A 17,459-nucleotide genomic window follows, 5' to 3' on the forward strand; every position below is an offset into this window, starting at 1 on the left:
AGACATTTCGAGGAGGGGTGTGTACCAGTATTGGCAGGGCCAGGCTGGAGCTATTAATATCACCGAAGCTTCATCCCTTCGTACTCTGAGGAACACCTTGTGAACGAGAGGAATGGGAGGGAATGCATATAGGAGGTGGTCCCCCCACAGGAGGAGGAACGCACCCACAATGGATCCTGGGCTGTGATTCAGGAAGAAGCAAAACTGCTGACACTTCCTGTTGTGTCCTGTTGTGTTGCATGTACGAGTGGTCATATGTCCCAGGAGTTTCAGGCAATTCCTTGCTGTGGTGGTAGGGAACTGCCTGAGACTTCGAATGATATCACCTACAGCCCAGAATCTCACTTCTGGGAGGTATGTCCCGGCCTGTGTCGAGTCCAGTACTGCCCAGGATGGAAGGTGCTCACTTAATAAACAGCTATTCAGTATTTTGCTTCAACCTCATTTTTTCTAATGTGTGGTGCAATGCCTTAGGCCTGGTCTACACTAGGACTTTAATTCGAATTTATCAGCGTTAATTCGAACTAACCGCTCAACCGTCCACACCAGGAAGCCATTTAATTCGAACTAGAGGGCTCTTTAGTTCGAATTTGGTACTCCACCCCGGCAGGTGGAGTAACGCTAAATTCGCACTTGCTAGCTCGAATTAGGCTTGGTGTGGATGCTAATCGAACTTAGCAGCTCCGGGAGCTATCCCACAGTGCACCACTCTGTTGACGCTCTGGACAGCAGTCCGAGCTTGGATTCTCTGGCCAGCCACACAGGAAATGACCCGCGAAAATTTGAATTCATTTTCCTGTCTGGGCGGTTTGAATCTGACGTTCTGGTTGCACATCGGGGCGAGCTCCGCAGCACCTGCAACGATGCAGAGCTCTCCAGCAGAGGAGTCCGGGCAATCCCAGAATAGAAAGAGGTCCCCAGCATGGAGTGACCGGGAAGTCCAGGATCTGATCGCTGTGTGGGGCGAGGAGTCTGTGCTCTCGGAGCTGCGCTCCAACAAGCGGAACGCGAAGACGTTCGAGAAGGTTTCTAAAGCCATGAAAGACAAAGGATACAGCCGGGATGCGATGCAGTGCCGCGTGAAAGTGAAGGACCTAAGACAAGGGTATCAAAAAGTCAGAGCGCAAGCGGACGCCCGGAGCCCAGCCCCAGACATGCCGCTTCTACGAGGCACTGCATGCCATTCTAGGTGGGTCTGCCACCAGTGCCCCACCAGTGACGGTGGACTCCGAGGACGGAATAGTGTACCGGGACAGTTCCTCTCCTGTTCGCCGATGGGGAAGATGAGGAAGGGTCTTTAGAGGACGGCGCAGGCGACATGGAACCCACTCCCGCTTTCCTGACAGCCAGGATCTCTTCATCACCCTCACAGAGATCCTACCAACCCTCCCGCCCGTTAACCAGGACTCGGAATCAGGGAAGGATCAGGCGGTAAGTGCAACACACGTATAAACATTTATTTTTATAACATTGTTATAGAAAAATAGAAACAGTATTTACAAAATTCTAAATATTAAACTATAATATATATTAAATTATATGAAGAGAAGGTCCACACAAATGGACTTTAAGAAATTCTAAATATTTACAAATTAAAACATTCTAAATATTAAACTATAATATATATTAAACTATATAAAGAGAAGGTCCACACAAATGGGGATAGAAAAATAGTCCTCTAGCGACATTTCTACGAAGGTGTCATTCAGTTCCTCGCAAAGCCTCCGCATGAGGTTCGCCGGAAGAGGTCGCTTGTTAGCGCTCCGTGGAAGCAGACTCTTCCACGCCAGGACATCCGAATATAGAGTGGAACCATCGCCTCTACTAGCATTGCTGCATATGGTCCTGGTCTGTGCAGTGCGTCCGTAACATGCGGTCTTTCTGGGCACGAGTGACCCGCCTCAGGGTGATCTCGGTCTGCAAATACTGCATCTAAGTAGGGCAATTAGTGTAGTGTTACTATTGTTAATGGTTTACAATTAGGTTGCATAACAATGACCTCGCCTAACAGCCACGTGCGAGAGTCCACAGAGAACAAGCATGCATTGATCGTTCCCGTGCGCTGGCGGGAGGGGCTGCTAAAGGCTTATCCTTTCTGCTTTGCACATTGCCTTTAGCAGGAGAGCACAGCTAACCAGTAACTGATAAGCAGTATGTACTGTAAGGCTTACCAGGACTTTGTGCAAGAGGGATGCAGCTATCTTTCCTCGCTTGTGCGCTCTCCAGTGCAATGGCGCCGCCAATGAGAGCGTATTCCGAAATCTCGGACTAGTTCTGAGATCTCCTGAGACTTGGTTCCCTCTTTGGTCTTGTTAACTGAAACTGACTAGACTGTGTTTACTGTTGGCAAACATGTATGTGTTCAAGGAAATCACCTACTTTTTCACATCACACAGCTTCGGCTCCTTCCCGGACTGCCCCGCCATCCCCCTCGCAGAGGCTGGCTCGGATTAGACGCCGAAAGAAAAAGACAAGGGACGACATGTTCCAGGAACTGATGGCCAGCTCCAGAGCGGAGGCGGCAGAGCAGAGACAGTCGAGGGAGAGCCTGTGTCAGCAGCATCGCACACACCTGGAACGGGAGGATAGGTGGCGGCAGGAAGACCAGCAGGCGACTCAAACGCTGCTTGGTCTAATGAGGGAGCAAACGGAGACGCTCCGGCGCCTTGTAGATGTTCTGCAAGACCGCAGTCAGGAGGAGAGAGCCCCCCTGCAGTGCATCTGCAACCGCCCTCCAACGCCAAGAAGTCCTGTCCCCCCCTCACCCAAAGTGACAAGACGGAGGGGCGGTAGGGGCCGTGAGAACTGTCCCTGCACCGCAGCACACCGATAATGTTAGAGACAACTGTCGCGCTGTAAATTTGTACAAGCTCTTTCTTTACAGCATCAACCAGTCCCAACTCCAAGTTCAAACCCCCCACTGTGTATTACATTATTAAAAGCGGTTTGGTGTTACTGACTGTTTCCGTCACGTTTCTGGTGTCAGAAGACTTTCTGTTGTTCTGTGGGGGGGGGGGGGAATTGTAATGTCACTGCATAGCCCACAGTGCCATGCTACAGACTTGGCTGCAGGGTCAACTGCAGGGCACACACAGACTGCAGTCACTAGGCACCAGGGACAGTCTGTGTGGTGTATGCTGCCCGGTCTTTCCTTGATGTGTATGCTTGTGCAGGGTCCTGGTGCCTGACATCCCCGAATGTAAAGGCAGGCTTCCTTCACATGCATTTGGACCGTAGTCACGATCCTCCCGGTGCCACGAGCCCCAAAGAGACCTCATCCAGGGGCAGATACTCACCCTTCCCCACACCCTCCCCTTCCAACGCCCAAACCCACAGCCGTCATGGTAACCCCTATCCAAGGACAGCACCCTCGCCCCTTCCTGCAAACCCACCCATCAGTGCACACCTTAACCAGCACAGAATGCTTCCATGTTTCAACGAATAAACAGAAATGCAAAGTCAACGAAAGATTTATTATTAATTACTAAAACATGTCCTTAGTTTTAAAACGTCCTTGGGAAGTGGGGAAAACTTGGTTTATGATCAGGCTCTCTTAAAATCAAGTGGACAGTCACAGGTTACCCTGCTCTGCAGGAAACTCGCTTTCAAAGCCTCCCTGATGCATATCGCTTCCGCTGGGATATTCTCTCAGCACGGGTGTCTGGCTGATCGTAAACAGCAGCCAGGCGATTTGCCTCAACCTCCCAAGCGGCCAAAAGGTCTCGCCCTTGCTCTCACAGAGATTGTGGAGCACACAGCAAGCAGCAATAACTACGGGATATTCTTTTCGCTGATGTCCGAGCGAGTCAGTAAGGTCCGCCATCTCCCTTGAGACGTCCAAAGCACACTCCACCACCATTCTGCACTTGCTCAGCCGGTAGTTGAAGAGTTCCTTTTCAGTGTCCAAGGCGCCTGTATAGGGCTTCATGAGCCAGGGCATTAGCGGGTAGGCCGGGTCCCCGAGGATCACTGTAGGCATCTGCACATCCCCAACCGTTATTTTGTGGTCCGGGAAGAAAGTGCCTGCCTGGAGGCGTCTAAACAGACCAGAGTTCCTGAACACACGCGTCATGAACCTTGCCCGCCCACCCGACGTTGATGTTGGTAAACGTCCCCTATGGTCCACCACAGCTTGCAGCACCATTGAAAAGTAGCCCTTTCGGTTAATGTACTCGCTGGCCTGGTGGGCTGGTGCCAGGATAGGGATGTGAGTCCCATCTATAGCCCCACCGCAGTTTGGGAATCCCATCGCGCGAAGCCATCTATGATGGCCTGGACATTTCCGACAGTCACTACCTTTGAGAGCAGTTGCTCAACGATTGCGTGGGCTACTTGAATGACAGCAATCCCCACGGTAGATTTGCCCACGCCAAAGTGGTTCGCTACTGACCGGTAGCTGTCTGGCGTGGCAAGTTTCCAGAGGGCTATGGCCACTCGCTTCTGCACAGTCAGGGCTGCTCGCATCCTTGTGTCCTGGCGCTTCAGGGCAGGGGACAGCAAGTCACACAGTTCAAGGAAAGTGCCCCACGCATCCTGAAGTTTCGCAGCCACTCTGTGTCATCCCAGACCTGCAGCACTATGCGGTCCCACCAGTCTGTGCTTGTTTCCCGGGCCCAGAATCGCCGTTCCACACCATGAACTTGACCCATTGCCACCATGATCTCCACTGCCCGGCGTACCCTGCTTTGTGAGAGGTCTGCGCCACTCTCCTCACCGTGCTGCCGGAGCCTCCTCGCCCGATTTCTCAGCATCTGACTGTGGAAGAGGTGGACGATAATGTGCGAGGAGTTGACAACGGCCATAAGTGCAGCGATGATCGCAGCGGGCTCCATGCTCGCAGTGCTGTGGCGTCCACGCTGTAACCGACCAGAGAAGGGCGCGAACAGATTTCCCGCCGGCGCTTTCAAGGAAGACAGGGAGGGCGGGATTGACGGTTCAATGACGACACATTTTTCCCCCCAGCATGCATTGGGGGGAAATCCCACAATTCAAATGGGCAGCGGGGAGTGCGGGAACTGTGGGATAGGTTCCCACAGTGCACCGCTTCCAAAGTCGAAGCTGGCCCCGTGAATGTGGACTAAGAAGTTCGAATTTGTGTATTTAGTATGGATACACAAATTCGACTTATTAAGGTCGAATCCACAAATTCGACTTAAGTAGATTCGAAATAGTCCTGTAGTGTAGACAAGCCCTTATTTACTGCACACTATTCAAATCCGGTAACACAGAATTGTTAATTTTCTCCTGGGTTTTCTATGGTGATCATGCCTATAGTATCAGAGTGCTTCACAAAAATTAATTTTCAAAGCATCCTTGCAAGGCAAGGGACGGGGGTGGTATTCCCATTTTATAAATGAGGAACTGAGGCACAGAGAGATTAAGGTGACCAGTTCCCACTAATTTTAGGAGCCCAATTTGAGATACTGAGGTCCTGATTTTTCAGAGTACTTAGCATACATCACTTTATACATTCAAAGCAAAGTTCCCACTGACTTCAGCTGCCATTGGGAGTATTCAGCATTTTTGTAAGTCAGATCCCAGGGTCTTACTTTGGGCACCCAGAAGATGAGGAACGCACAATTAGTGACCACCTGTGAAAAAAAAGTTTGGTTTACATGACTTGCCTACCATCACATAAGAACTCTGAGGCAAAGATAGGGATAAAATCTAAATCTCCAGGGCAGCATTCAACTGCTTTAATCGTGAGACTATCCATTCTCTTCCCACAATCCCATGACTCCTTCACGAATCACTTAACTGCTGCAACAAATGAGGCAGGGGTTCTACAAACAATCAGACACCTTCAATACATAAACTTGAGTCATCCCCAGAGCAGGTCCATCCTGTGCAGTGATGGAGGCAGGCATTTTGTGGAAAACATAGCATGCCATCATGTAATTAAAGACATAATGCAGAAATGCCCAAGCAGGCTAAATTAATGTTATATAGGCAACTTCAATTCTAGCATTTCCTAACTTTCGAGTGCTTGACTTTAGAACCTTAGTGTTATTTTACCATAGTTTTTATGTTTCTAATATTACTATAACTTCAAAGCTCATTTTGAGTGATTACTACTAACTGTAGCTTATCTACCAAATGATGGTGTGTGGAAGGCAAGTGCTAAAAGAAGGTGTGTTTTTTTCCTGGTTTATTCTTTAATATTTTCCCTTTTTTGGTAACTTTTTTTTAGGCACTTTTTATTTGCTTAGCATTTGGCTGAATGATGAAGCATGCAAAACACCATAACTCCATGCCCTTGCATGTATTATTGGTTACCTAATCTCATATCATATACGCTCATCCTCCTATAAATCTTCGGCAGTACAATCGGTGAAAGAGATGTTCTTATCCTGGGGCACATTATATCTGTTGTGGAGCAGATCTGTCACAGTTAAAATTTATAAATCAAGTTATTCATTCTAAAAGTTCAACACAGTGATTACAGGAAAGGGAAAATCCCCAGAGCATTCAACAGGAAACACTTGAAGCAAATGTTCTCTTCTTTCAAACCCCAATAACTATTATTTTTCAAGCACCCAGAAATGTGCTACATGCCTTACAAAGCACCTAAAAGACAGTGTCCCTAGAGTAGGGTGACCAGACAGCAAGCGTGAAAAATCAGGACGGGGTGGGGGGTAATAGGAGACTATATAAGAAAATGACCCAAAAACCGGGACTGTCCCTATAAAATCGGGACATCTGGTCGCCCTACCTTAGAGTGTACAACCTAAATACAATATGACAAACATAAGGGTTACACAGATAATGGAAAGAAGGGAAAGGAGAAGCAAAGATGGAAATGGGTGACAAGTTCTGTTTCCTTTATTGTTTAGTTTGGTTACCTTTCTTCCACCTCACTTCTGTAGGAAACATGGCAAAATGAGTTTTTAATGAGGGATTTCAATGACGTCAGGGATGTTGGTTGACAAACTGGAGAAAGCATTCCAAGAATAAGGGACAGGAGGGAGGCCCTGTCACAAAACTAAATAAAGGGGATATCAAGGCTGAAATCGCTTATGGAGCAGAGGAAAAGCAAAAGGAGACCAACTCAGTGATGTAAAGAGGGGTTATGTGATAAGGCCTTGAAGGCAAGTACAAGAAGTTTGAATTGCAGTGGAGTGGCTCAGAGGAGACAACATCTTGACGCAACAGACAAGAAAGACTTTTGGCAGCAGCAATTTGAATGAACAGGAGGAGCAGAGGTTAATATTGAAACATCCAAGATGAAGAGATTGCCACAGCGGAGGCAGGAGATGGTGAGGCTTTGGACAAATCAAAAAGGGTGGATTTTAGAGCCGTTTTGGAAGAAAAAGTTACCTGACCTTGCCCTTGTTAAAGGACTTTTGGGAGAGAAGGAGACGTAGGACAAAAACTTTCAGTCTTTTGCTCTTCATAGACTACTCCTGCAGTTTTCCCAGGTCAGAGTTATCCTGAAGTCCACACAAAAAATAGAACCCTCTCTGAAGTTGGCTTTTCTATCTCTCTTCTGTAGATCTGAAAAGATTCCCTAATGTTCTGAGGTAATAAGGATTACTTGTTGCTCTTGTCTATTTAATAAAAAGTAACTGTCAAAAAGGCATTTGAAAAGGATTGGAGGAAAGGGTTCTGTTGGTGTTAGGCTGCAGAAGATCAAGGCTTCATTAGGAGTGAGGCGGTGAGAGTAGATTCAGGATTATATATATACAGTAATTACAGATTGAGAACAATTATCTGGGTACCAATTGGTTAACACAAAGTTTAGATAAAACCTATCACCACATTTAAATAGAGAGTATAAAAGGATGCTGGACTGAATTAATAAAGTCCTTTTAAAGGGTTCAATTGTTAGGTACATTTCATCCAAATGGTTTTCTTGTTAGGAAGAATATTTGAGTAAAAACAAAGATACCATATAAAACCTTGCAAATAATTTCCTAAATTAGAATGTCAAAAAAACCCACCTTTATGTACTTCAAAACTGCCAGTTTATGGTCAATTTGTAATCAGTGGTATAGAATATTTATTTATGGAATTAATATACTCTACAGTTCTTTAGTTTTCATAACATACCTAAAAGGTAATGAAATGTTTTTAAACTTTCTAAAAAGCATATACACACAGTATTTCAGATGTTGTGTATTGTTGTTGTTTTTTGTGGTCAAGTCAACTCAAAAACTTCAGAGCATTTTTCTGCAAAAGCAATGACAGGTCTAATGTGGCCAAACATAGTGCTTCTTATCAAGAATAGTCCAACTGACTTCAACTGGACTGCCCATGGTTGTGAGTGTTATACTGGATAGTGTTTGCAGGATTGGACCCATAAGCCTAAAAACAATGTATATTAACCGTATTTATGAACAGGGCCACCCAGAGGATTCAGGGGGCCTGGCGTCTTTGGCAGCGTGGAGGTCCCCGCCGCCGAATTGCCGCAGAAGACCCGGCACATAAGGACCACCCCCCCCCCCACTGCAGGTCTTCAGGGAACTTCGGAGGCGGGTCCCGGAGCGGAAGCACCCTCTGCCGCCAAATTGCCACCGAAGACCCGGCACTTAGGCGGTGGGTCCCAGGGTGGAAGGACCCCCTGTTCCAGGGGCCATGAAAAACTCTCATGGGGGCCCCTGCAGGGCCCGGGGCAAATTGCCCCACTTGCCCCCCCTCTGGACGGCCCTGTTTATTAATGTGATTAAATTAATGACCAGTGGGGGTTGCTGCTTCACACACTAAAACATCTGTTCCTAGTAGGGCATTAACATTAGTATCAGGAAGAGCTTCCTCCTGCACTCGTACAGCTGGAGGAACATTTCTATTATTCTGACAAAATGTCAGAAACAGGATGCCAAAAAGGAGATAATTCAGAATAATGTAAAAATAAAACTAATGATACAATTTTAAAAAACTGTAAACCTCCATGGAGAAGACAAATTCACTCCTCTTCAGCTCAAAGAGATTTTTGTTTCTTTGATAAATAGATGACTGAAGACATATGGCTTTGCAAATATATGGCTCTGTAGAAACATCTGTTCCAACAGCACGGTAGATGTAGTACAAGAGAACAAATTTGTGTAAAGAGATGCAAAAATTGGGATATGTCACTGCATTACTTTTGTTTACAATAATGAACACTGTACTATACATTTTTAGTCAGCATTTTCAAAAATACACACCAGTATTTTGCTTTAGTCAACCCAAACTTTCTGCCCATTAATTCACAGTACACTACATTACTGGAAGACAAGAATGAGAATTTAGACTCCTCCAGGCACAAAATCTGAACAGTGCTTTTTTCCAAGTAAAAGAACTTTAACACCTTTTACTACTAGCATCCAAAAGGGGATTATTTTCACTACATTTGTTACTGTTTCTAACTGCACATACTTCAGCAACAGATCATGGAAAACTGTCTGAATCTTCAAAAACAAAGGGGAAACTCAATTTTAGTCCCCAAAAGACAGCTGTCAGCAACTATGGTAACACCACATTATAAAAGAGCAACTGAAGACCACTGTGTGTTTAATAAATTTCAAGTTACAGTATTCAGATTTTGCATCTGAAACTTCCTGATATATTTAAGTGTATTTTTCACTTTTCTACATGTTTATTTTCATTAAACCTCAACGTATATTCCAAAAAAGAAATCTATAATTCATAGGCATTGTGCATTACTGTACCTGATAAATTTGGCTTGGGACTTTTGAGCAGGAGCTGTGACTTGCAGAGAAATCTCCATTAGAGAGTACTACTTGGAGTTTAGCATCTATTTCATTTAGGTGATGATATTCCATTGGTTCAGGTGTGTACCCTTCTCCTGGTATTAGCCAACCAGATACATCTTCCTATAAAAAGTTAAGATAAATGGTTATTTCATATGACCAAAGAAAATGGCTGTTTAAGGCAAACATCAACATATATTACTTTTCAAAGAAATGTTATTTTTAAGAACTAAAATATAGTGAGCTCTCAATCACATGAGTGTAAATCTGAGCTCCCCTGAAATTAATGATGTTCTTCTAGTGTACCTGAGAACAAAATTTCATCCAATAATTGCAGGCATACATTTTTAATGTTTCTTAAATATAACTAATCATCAATTTTTAAAAAGTGTATGCAAACCTCCTACGTTAAAAAAAATCTACATTCTAAAAAACACACATTTATACCATCATATTTCCATGAATCATTAAAATTTAACAGAAAAAAATACTGCATATGTACAATACAGTTTTGCAATGCTTATAACTTCTTCTTTCTAAACAGTGGTTTTAAATAAGACAAACATGTCCTCATTAAGTTAGAAATCTTCAAATGAAGTCAGATACCAGAAAGCAAATCAAAAACTAAACCTCAGACTTCTTGACATGTAAAAATTTATTTAAATCTCAAAAATCTCAGAGACAGTAATCAAACTAATATGTCACTGCATAAATAAACAAGAGAAATTTTAAGTCAAAAGGTAGTTTTAAAAAAAGTTTCAAATGCTTGAAAATATAGGCTCTGAATAAAGGCTCTCCTTCAAACATAAATACCACCTCATTAATGTAATGTATATGTGAGTTCAAGGGTGTGCATAAGCTTCACATTATAACTTCTCCCCAAGAAATCAGATGCCACAGCTAGCACACCAGTGTTATCTGATAAGCAGAGTGGGAACAGGACAGAAATAAGCAGAATCAAGACAAAAGACTAGCTGAAGGGGAGAAGAATCATGAGGGCCTGCTTTTGTGAATGTCGGGCATATAACTGTATGCAAAAACATGTAGTTTGTTTAAGTTAGTATCTGAATCTTTCCTGCACCATAAAACATCATTTAGGGCATGAACAAGACTCTACCATCTCTATCATGCTGTCTGCTCAAATAGCTACCTTGCTGTGTTTCTATACAGTAATTTTTTTTACAGGGATAGGTCCTTGGCCTATCACTCAACCCCTTTTCATCTGGTCCCTATGCTTTGAGCTTGGGTGGCTCTACCAGGAAAGAAAGTCACTGAAACACACAGGCTTTCTCACTGTGTTAAGGTGCAGTTCCAAGAGGACACATGTCTAGTGACACTTTAAACTGGCCATTTAGACACTTAGTTGGGTACCTATGGCAAAATTACACTCTAACATTGGTGTAAATTGACTCAGTGCTTTACTCTGGATTTACAGCAGTGAACTTTACAGTGGTATTTAAATCCCAGTTTTTGGAGGGTAGATGGGAGGGGAAATCAGGTCTCGAGTGACTAAGCATGAAGAAATCATTAGTTAATTAATGAATCCTTTCAATAAAGGGCCTAATCCTGCAAGCTTTCTGCATATGGAACTCTCATTGATTTCAGTAGGAGTTCAGCACTGGGGATTTCGCAGGACTGGAGCCATAATCTTTTGTAGACAAATGGTGCTACACAGAAAAAATTGGTCCATGAAATGACACTGGTAAAAGGAGAAAATAACTAAATATAGCTTTCATTTATTACTCTAAATAATAAACTGGTATCACTTCAAAGTGACATCTTATAGTAGTTCCGAGGCATTATATTTTTTTAAAAAAATGAAACTTAAAATGTTTTAAATGTAAGTAATTGAATGGATTGGTGAAGATTCTTTAAAACCAATCTCTTGTGTGAATCAATTCACTAGAAAGAAAGTCTCTAACATGCAGTCTGAGAAAAACATACACATCAGTCCTAATTTAGTGCAATTCATGCCAAAAATAATACCTTGCAAACTCTAACTATTGTCTTTCCCTGACAATATCTCTCTATGCAAAAATGGATTATATACACCGCAGGCTACAATATGAATTATGTAAGAGAATACACATGGAATTAATAGCAACCAAGAGTTGCCAGAAGTCAGAGGAGTCTGCATACTTTTATGATAAAAACCTGGAATAAACCTGAAAAAAATTAGAAGAGCATGTCAAACTAAATTCAACAGACAACCACAAATTAGTAGCAAAATTTACTGTTCTTTTATAGCAATACATCATGTCTATATAAAAAACAAGAGCCACCTCAACAAGTCAAAAGTAGGTTCTCTAATGGCTTCTCATACAAGCATGCATTCCAAAACTAACTGGAGGTGAAGGAAGTTACAAAATCACCTTCTGGAGCCAATTAATGAAAATATCACATCAGGCTGCAGCTTGCTGAGCAAATGAAAAATTGCACAGAAATAAGTACACAACATAACTAGTTCCAGTTTAAAATAGCATGTTACGATGGCAAGATGACGTCTAGAAGCAAGTTCAATACATATATAATTTCTCTTGTACTCTCAAAACAGCCTTAGTGATTTTAAGTTTTTCATAAAAAGAAAACTTCTGAGAGTCCTACTGCCAGTTTCCAGTTCATTAAATCAGAAAATGCTTTTCCAACAACATAGTAAAGTCTTATTATTATTCTCTTAGAATATTTGAGACAAATTACACTCTTGCAAATTTGATGGTCAAACTACCCTGACAAAGAGCTTTTGAAATGTTTTAAATGATAAGAAATCTCTTTTACAAAGGTTGTAGATCTAAAGGAAAAATCCTATTTGCGTTGACAGTTATCTAGCAGAACTGACTGAATGCACAGTTGCTTAATGCAGAATACAATTCACAGACCATTTATGTAACATAGTTATGGCGTCTGATTTTTGGTTTTAACCAATAAACATAGACAATACATCCCTGGGGTTAAAAAAATGAAGGCTGTGTTTATTGGATAAACATTGGAAAAACACTGGTAATGGTTACTTGTGTCTAATGTCTTGCCTACATGGAGCAGTAATGAGGACTACAGGGATGTGATTTCTTAAGCATGCTAATGTGTTGCACGTTACTTGGTCCTCATAGGCCCTTCTGGTGCACACTAAAGGTTCCCTAGTGCGCTTTAACATAGTGCTGTTTGAAACAGCACTATGTTAAAATGCACTAGGGAACATTACAAAGAGATTCTCATTATAAGTTATATTATATACATTACTCATTACAGTATATACAATGGAAATGCCCAGAAGCCCCTTGATTTTAAACATCTACAAAAAAACTCAAAAACTGCTAAAAAATAAACCCTGAAAAAAACCAAGCTTTAAATATAGTGTGCCAAATTTGTCCTGACTTACATCCCACATAACATCAGTGAAGCCAATGAGATTGGACGGACTGTAAGTCAGGGCAGTATGTGCCTGGCAAAGAGCTGGTCTCCCAAGGCGCACCCTACGTGAGGGACGAGCTTTAAACTCACACAGCCTTTAATCTTCCATCTCTGGCACAGGTCTGGCTGTAGGAGAGAGAGCCCTGCCACTGAGTCTGTGGAAGTCCACACCTTCCAGGGCTATCAAAGATCAAAAAGAAAACCACATACATGAACACATACAAAATTACAGCAAGACTCTCTGAAGGAACTAGCAAGCAATAGACTGGTTCAGCACCCACAAGTAAGTCTCTACTAATAGTTCCAAAGTAATGGTTCAGCATCAGGCCCTCCATTCTCTTGAAGGGAGCCTCAACAGGCCGTGGCTCCCTGAGCAGCTCCTGCCTTCTGCTCAACCGTCTCCAAGAATTGAAGGCTTTGCCTAGAGCAGTTCATTAACCCTCACCAGCCAGTGTCAGGTTTATACACCCCATCACAGTGCCCAAAAGTGTTAATCAGTTCTTGAAACAACAAGTATCAGAGCCAATTTGAAACAGTCAAGATTAGTCATTATTTTTTGATAATTTCCTCAAAATCTTCCCTAACAAAGGTCTCAGGAAATGCCTAGGTCAGATTATAAATCAAATGTGGGGAAAAATAATCCATCTCTAGGCTGGTCAGGTCTCAAATGACTAAGGAAAACATTTTCCTTTCTGTTTCCCCATTTTGGCCATAATATTCACATTTGTTTTCTAACGATCATTTAATAAAATAATCCTAAAATTGTCACTCCTATTTTCTCGTGTTTACTGTGTATTAAGTCTGCAGCAATAAACAAGCATTTCCTAATGTGAGCTGCTGAAAGTCTGTCACATACAACAGAAAGTCTCTAATAGGTATCCAAATAACATGGTGACTGGTCCCAATATGAGAACCCAGGTAGACTGTTGCATTTCCATGGCCATGCTGCCATCAGAGTTGGTATAAGAAACAGCTAAAGCATTGCTAGGCTGAATCTTCATTATTCATCCTAAACAGGTGACTCCTGATACACAGAAAACCTTTATTAACTATTTTTGAAGTTGTTTCCTGTTTTAAAAATCTGAGGGACTACACATCTAGAGAGAAGACATAAATCTGCATGTAGTAGAGAATGCCATTCTTCATGTTTGGAAAATGCATTACTATTTTTGATGTTGCCCTCCAAAAAACTGTTTAAAAGACTTTCAAGTGAAGGCATTTCTGAAAGGGTCTCTCTCAGGTTTTTCTTTTGCTAATGTGAAAAGTGTGTGCTAGAATGTGGAGCATATTAAAAAAAAAAAGAGGGCAGAAGAGGTTTGGGGTTTTTACATTCTGTTTCTATTAGAATCTTAAAATATTTATGTATCCTATTGACTAAAATGTCATTTTCATGCTGCCAAATCTGTTTCAAGCAGATCTGATAGTATGCTCTGAACCATGGTCTGGTAGTATGCTCTGAACCATTTTCTGCAGGAATAGTTAACACATTGAGGGAAGGGAAGATTGACATAATCTGGTGAACTATACTTTCAAATTTTGTTCTTCTAAAACTCACCAAATTAAAGATAGAGCAAAAGCATCTTCAACTACCTCAGTTCCTCTGAGCCACAGTAGCAGGCAGACCTCAAAACGTGCACCTGGATTTTCATTAGGCCTCCCCTATTGTTTGTAATTTTAGTATTAATCATTGCACACAGTTGATTAATTACAATAATCAGCATAGCTTTTTAAGCATTTCTGGAAGTTTTTGGTTTCTCAGCCCTATTATGCAGCTCCCAGTCAGATGTAATATAGCTTCCTATCCAGAGATTTTACTTGCTTCCAATATGCACACCATCTGCCTAGTCTACTTCAGAGTTCAGAGAGAGATTACCCATGTAAATGCTGTGTGATGCAAGTTCCTTTCCCAAGGGCCAGAAAAGAAACTGAGAGGCCAGGTCTTGTCTTCTCATTCCTTGCAGGGCAAAGCTCTGAGCCCTTCTTCAGGGATTAAGAAAAAGTGGATACCCTGATGGGCATTGGTTTCAGAAGATTCTGGTGCTCTGCAGCAACCTGGCACACTTACAAATAGTGGGAATGTGCAGAGGCTACCCGAAGAACCTGCGTTCACTTCCAATCCCAATCTCCACCTGAGCACAAACTGAATGAGTGAGGCTATGGCTACACTTGCACTTCAAAGCGCTGCCGCAGCAGCACTTTGAAGCGCTAAGTGTAGTCAAAGCGCCAGCGCTGGGAGAGCTGTCCGTACTCCACCTCCCTGTGGGGAATAACGTACAGCGCTGGGAGCCGCGCTCCCAGCGCTGGGGCTTTGACCACACTGGCGCTTTGCAGCGCTGCAATTTGCAGCGCTGGAGAGGGTGTGTTTTCACACCCTGCTGCAGCGCTGCAAATTTGCAAGTGTAGCCATGCCCAGAGTTTTGTTCATCTTTTGCCCTACCAAACTAGCCCAGTCTGTTTCCTAAAGTCAGCCAACTTACAAATCAACCAACTTACAAAGCTTTCTGGAAACACATTTCCAAGAAGACTTTGTAGATTGCCTGCAATATAAGGTCTTTAATCACAAAGAATGCTTTGTTTGAAAGGTAAATTTCCCTTCTAAAATAATTTGCAATGGATGGAATACAGCTCTGTATTCACACCATACATATTATTGTAATAATCTTTGTACACAGTATGCCTCAATAAGGTACCATTTGAAAACTCGTAATTTGCTGGTCAGTACAGTCCTGATAAAACATGTGTGCAACATTGTATGGGAAGTTATACGTTTCCCCTGTATTCCCCAAACCACACAGCTCTGCCTGGGCAGAAGTCAGGTCCGTCATAGACAAAAGAAGGAATGTGTGCTTGCCTTAATCTGCATTTAAGCAGTAAACAGAGTCATCAAGCAGGAAAGAAAAACAAAGGAAATTCAAATAGGTGAGAAAACCAGTGGGGAATATCCTTCCAGATAAACTCTTTATCTCCTGGTTCTCAGCTGGAAATGTTTTTCAAGAGGAGGAAAAACTATAAAAAGGAGGGACAAACAGCCCAAGGCACCACACACTCTCTCTCTCTCTCTCTCTCCCTGCTCATTTCATTCTCTACACATGAGAAGACAAAAGGAAACAGCGGTTGGACTTTGGGAGCGGGGTCCTGATCTGAGAGTTGGTCAGTAATCTGCTGGAGCATGTGGTGAGAAAGTTTGCTTTGCAACTAAGATAGTTTGTTGAGTAGATATTATTAAGTGTTTTATCTTTATTTTTCTTGTTACCATTTCTGGCTATTATGCCTCATTACTCACAGTCACTTAAAATATCTTTGCAGTTAATACATTTATTTTACTATTTTATCTAACCAAGTGTGTTTAAGTTGGAGTGTCTGGGTACTCTACTCAAAACAAGATGGCTTATTATTCTCTTAAAAGAATAATGGACTTCATATGTTTGTCCTGTCCTGGAGATGGCTGGGCAGTAAACAACATATATTTCTGGGGGAAGATCCCAGACTGGGGGTGGGTTGAGGTCACTATGCAGTACAACCAAGGCTGGTGAGAGCCAGGGTGTAGATGGCCAGCTGCATTTACACATAGACACTCAGGCGGTGGCTTGCATGCCAGAAGGTTGTTTGTGAGCGGCCCAGATAGGAGCTACTACAGTAAGGCATTGTAGGGCACCTAATGTTGCAGGACAGGTGTGACAAATCCTCCCACTGATCTGGATTATGGCCTGGTATGTCACAACAACATTACACTATTAGAAATATATGGCATTATAATGTTTCAATGGTACAACGCAGCAAAATACTGTTAGAGAGTTCCTGGCTTATAAACTTCAACACAGTTATACCTCTGGACATTGCTTAATCTCAACCTCACTCCCATTCAATTGATGGTATTAGGACAGTATATGCTTATAACTTCTATGGTGATCCCATCACAAATGGATATAACATTGTCGTCTTCCTTACCCATAATGCTTGTTGAGCAATGAACATAACATGGTGTGCATCTAATGCAGTCATATTCAACTTTAGGGAAATTGATGGTAACGTGTTACCAGAAAAAAGGATGGCACAATAATTTACAGTACTCAGCTAAATTTTTAAAAAGTAGTAGAATCTGATACTATTAAGAGATGAAAAACACTGTTCACTTATTTCCCAATCATATATTAACTTTGAAACTTTACATTTAAAAAAATTACAGAAGCTAAACAAAGAGTAAATAGTGTAAATCACACTTTTTCCCTTAAACCTACTATCTTAAATCTGCAGTAAAACCTGAAAAGAAAGACAAAGCTAGAGATTTATAGTTTGATAACTGGATCAGACCAGCGGGCCATCTAGCCCAATGTCCCATCTTCCAACGCTGGCCAGTGCCAG

General features: G+C 42.5%; 1 protein-coding gene across 3 annotated transcripts in view; it reads right to left on the minus strand.

Moving 5' to 3' along the window:
• The window catches only part of FSIP1 (fibrous sheath interacting protein 1), a 219,058-nt gene that overhangs the window by 162,696 nt on the left and 38,903 nt on the right, over positions 1 to 17,459 (minus strand). For all 3 annotated transcript variants that reach the window (XM_039533503.1, XM_039533504.1, XM_039533502.1), the window contains one exon: positions 9,648 to 9,812. In XM_039533503.1, the coding sequence (XP_039389437.1) occupies positions 9,648 to 9,812 (165 nt within the window). The remainder of the gene's footprint in view (positions 1 to 9,647; positions 9,813 to 17,459) is intronic.

This window comes from Mauremys reevesii, linkage group 4 (genome assembly GCF_016161935.1).
Source record: "Mauremys reevesii isolate NIE-2019 linkage group 4, ASM1616193v1, whole genome shotgun sequence".
NCBI classification, from domain to species: domain Eukaryota; kingdom Metazoa; phylum Chordata; order Testudines; family Geoemydidae; genus Mauremys; species Mauremys reevesii.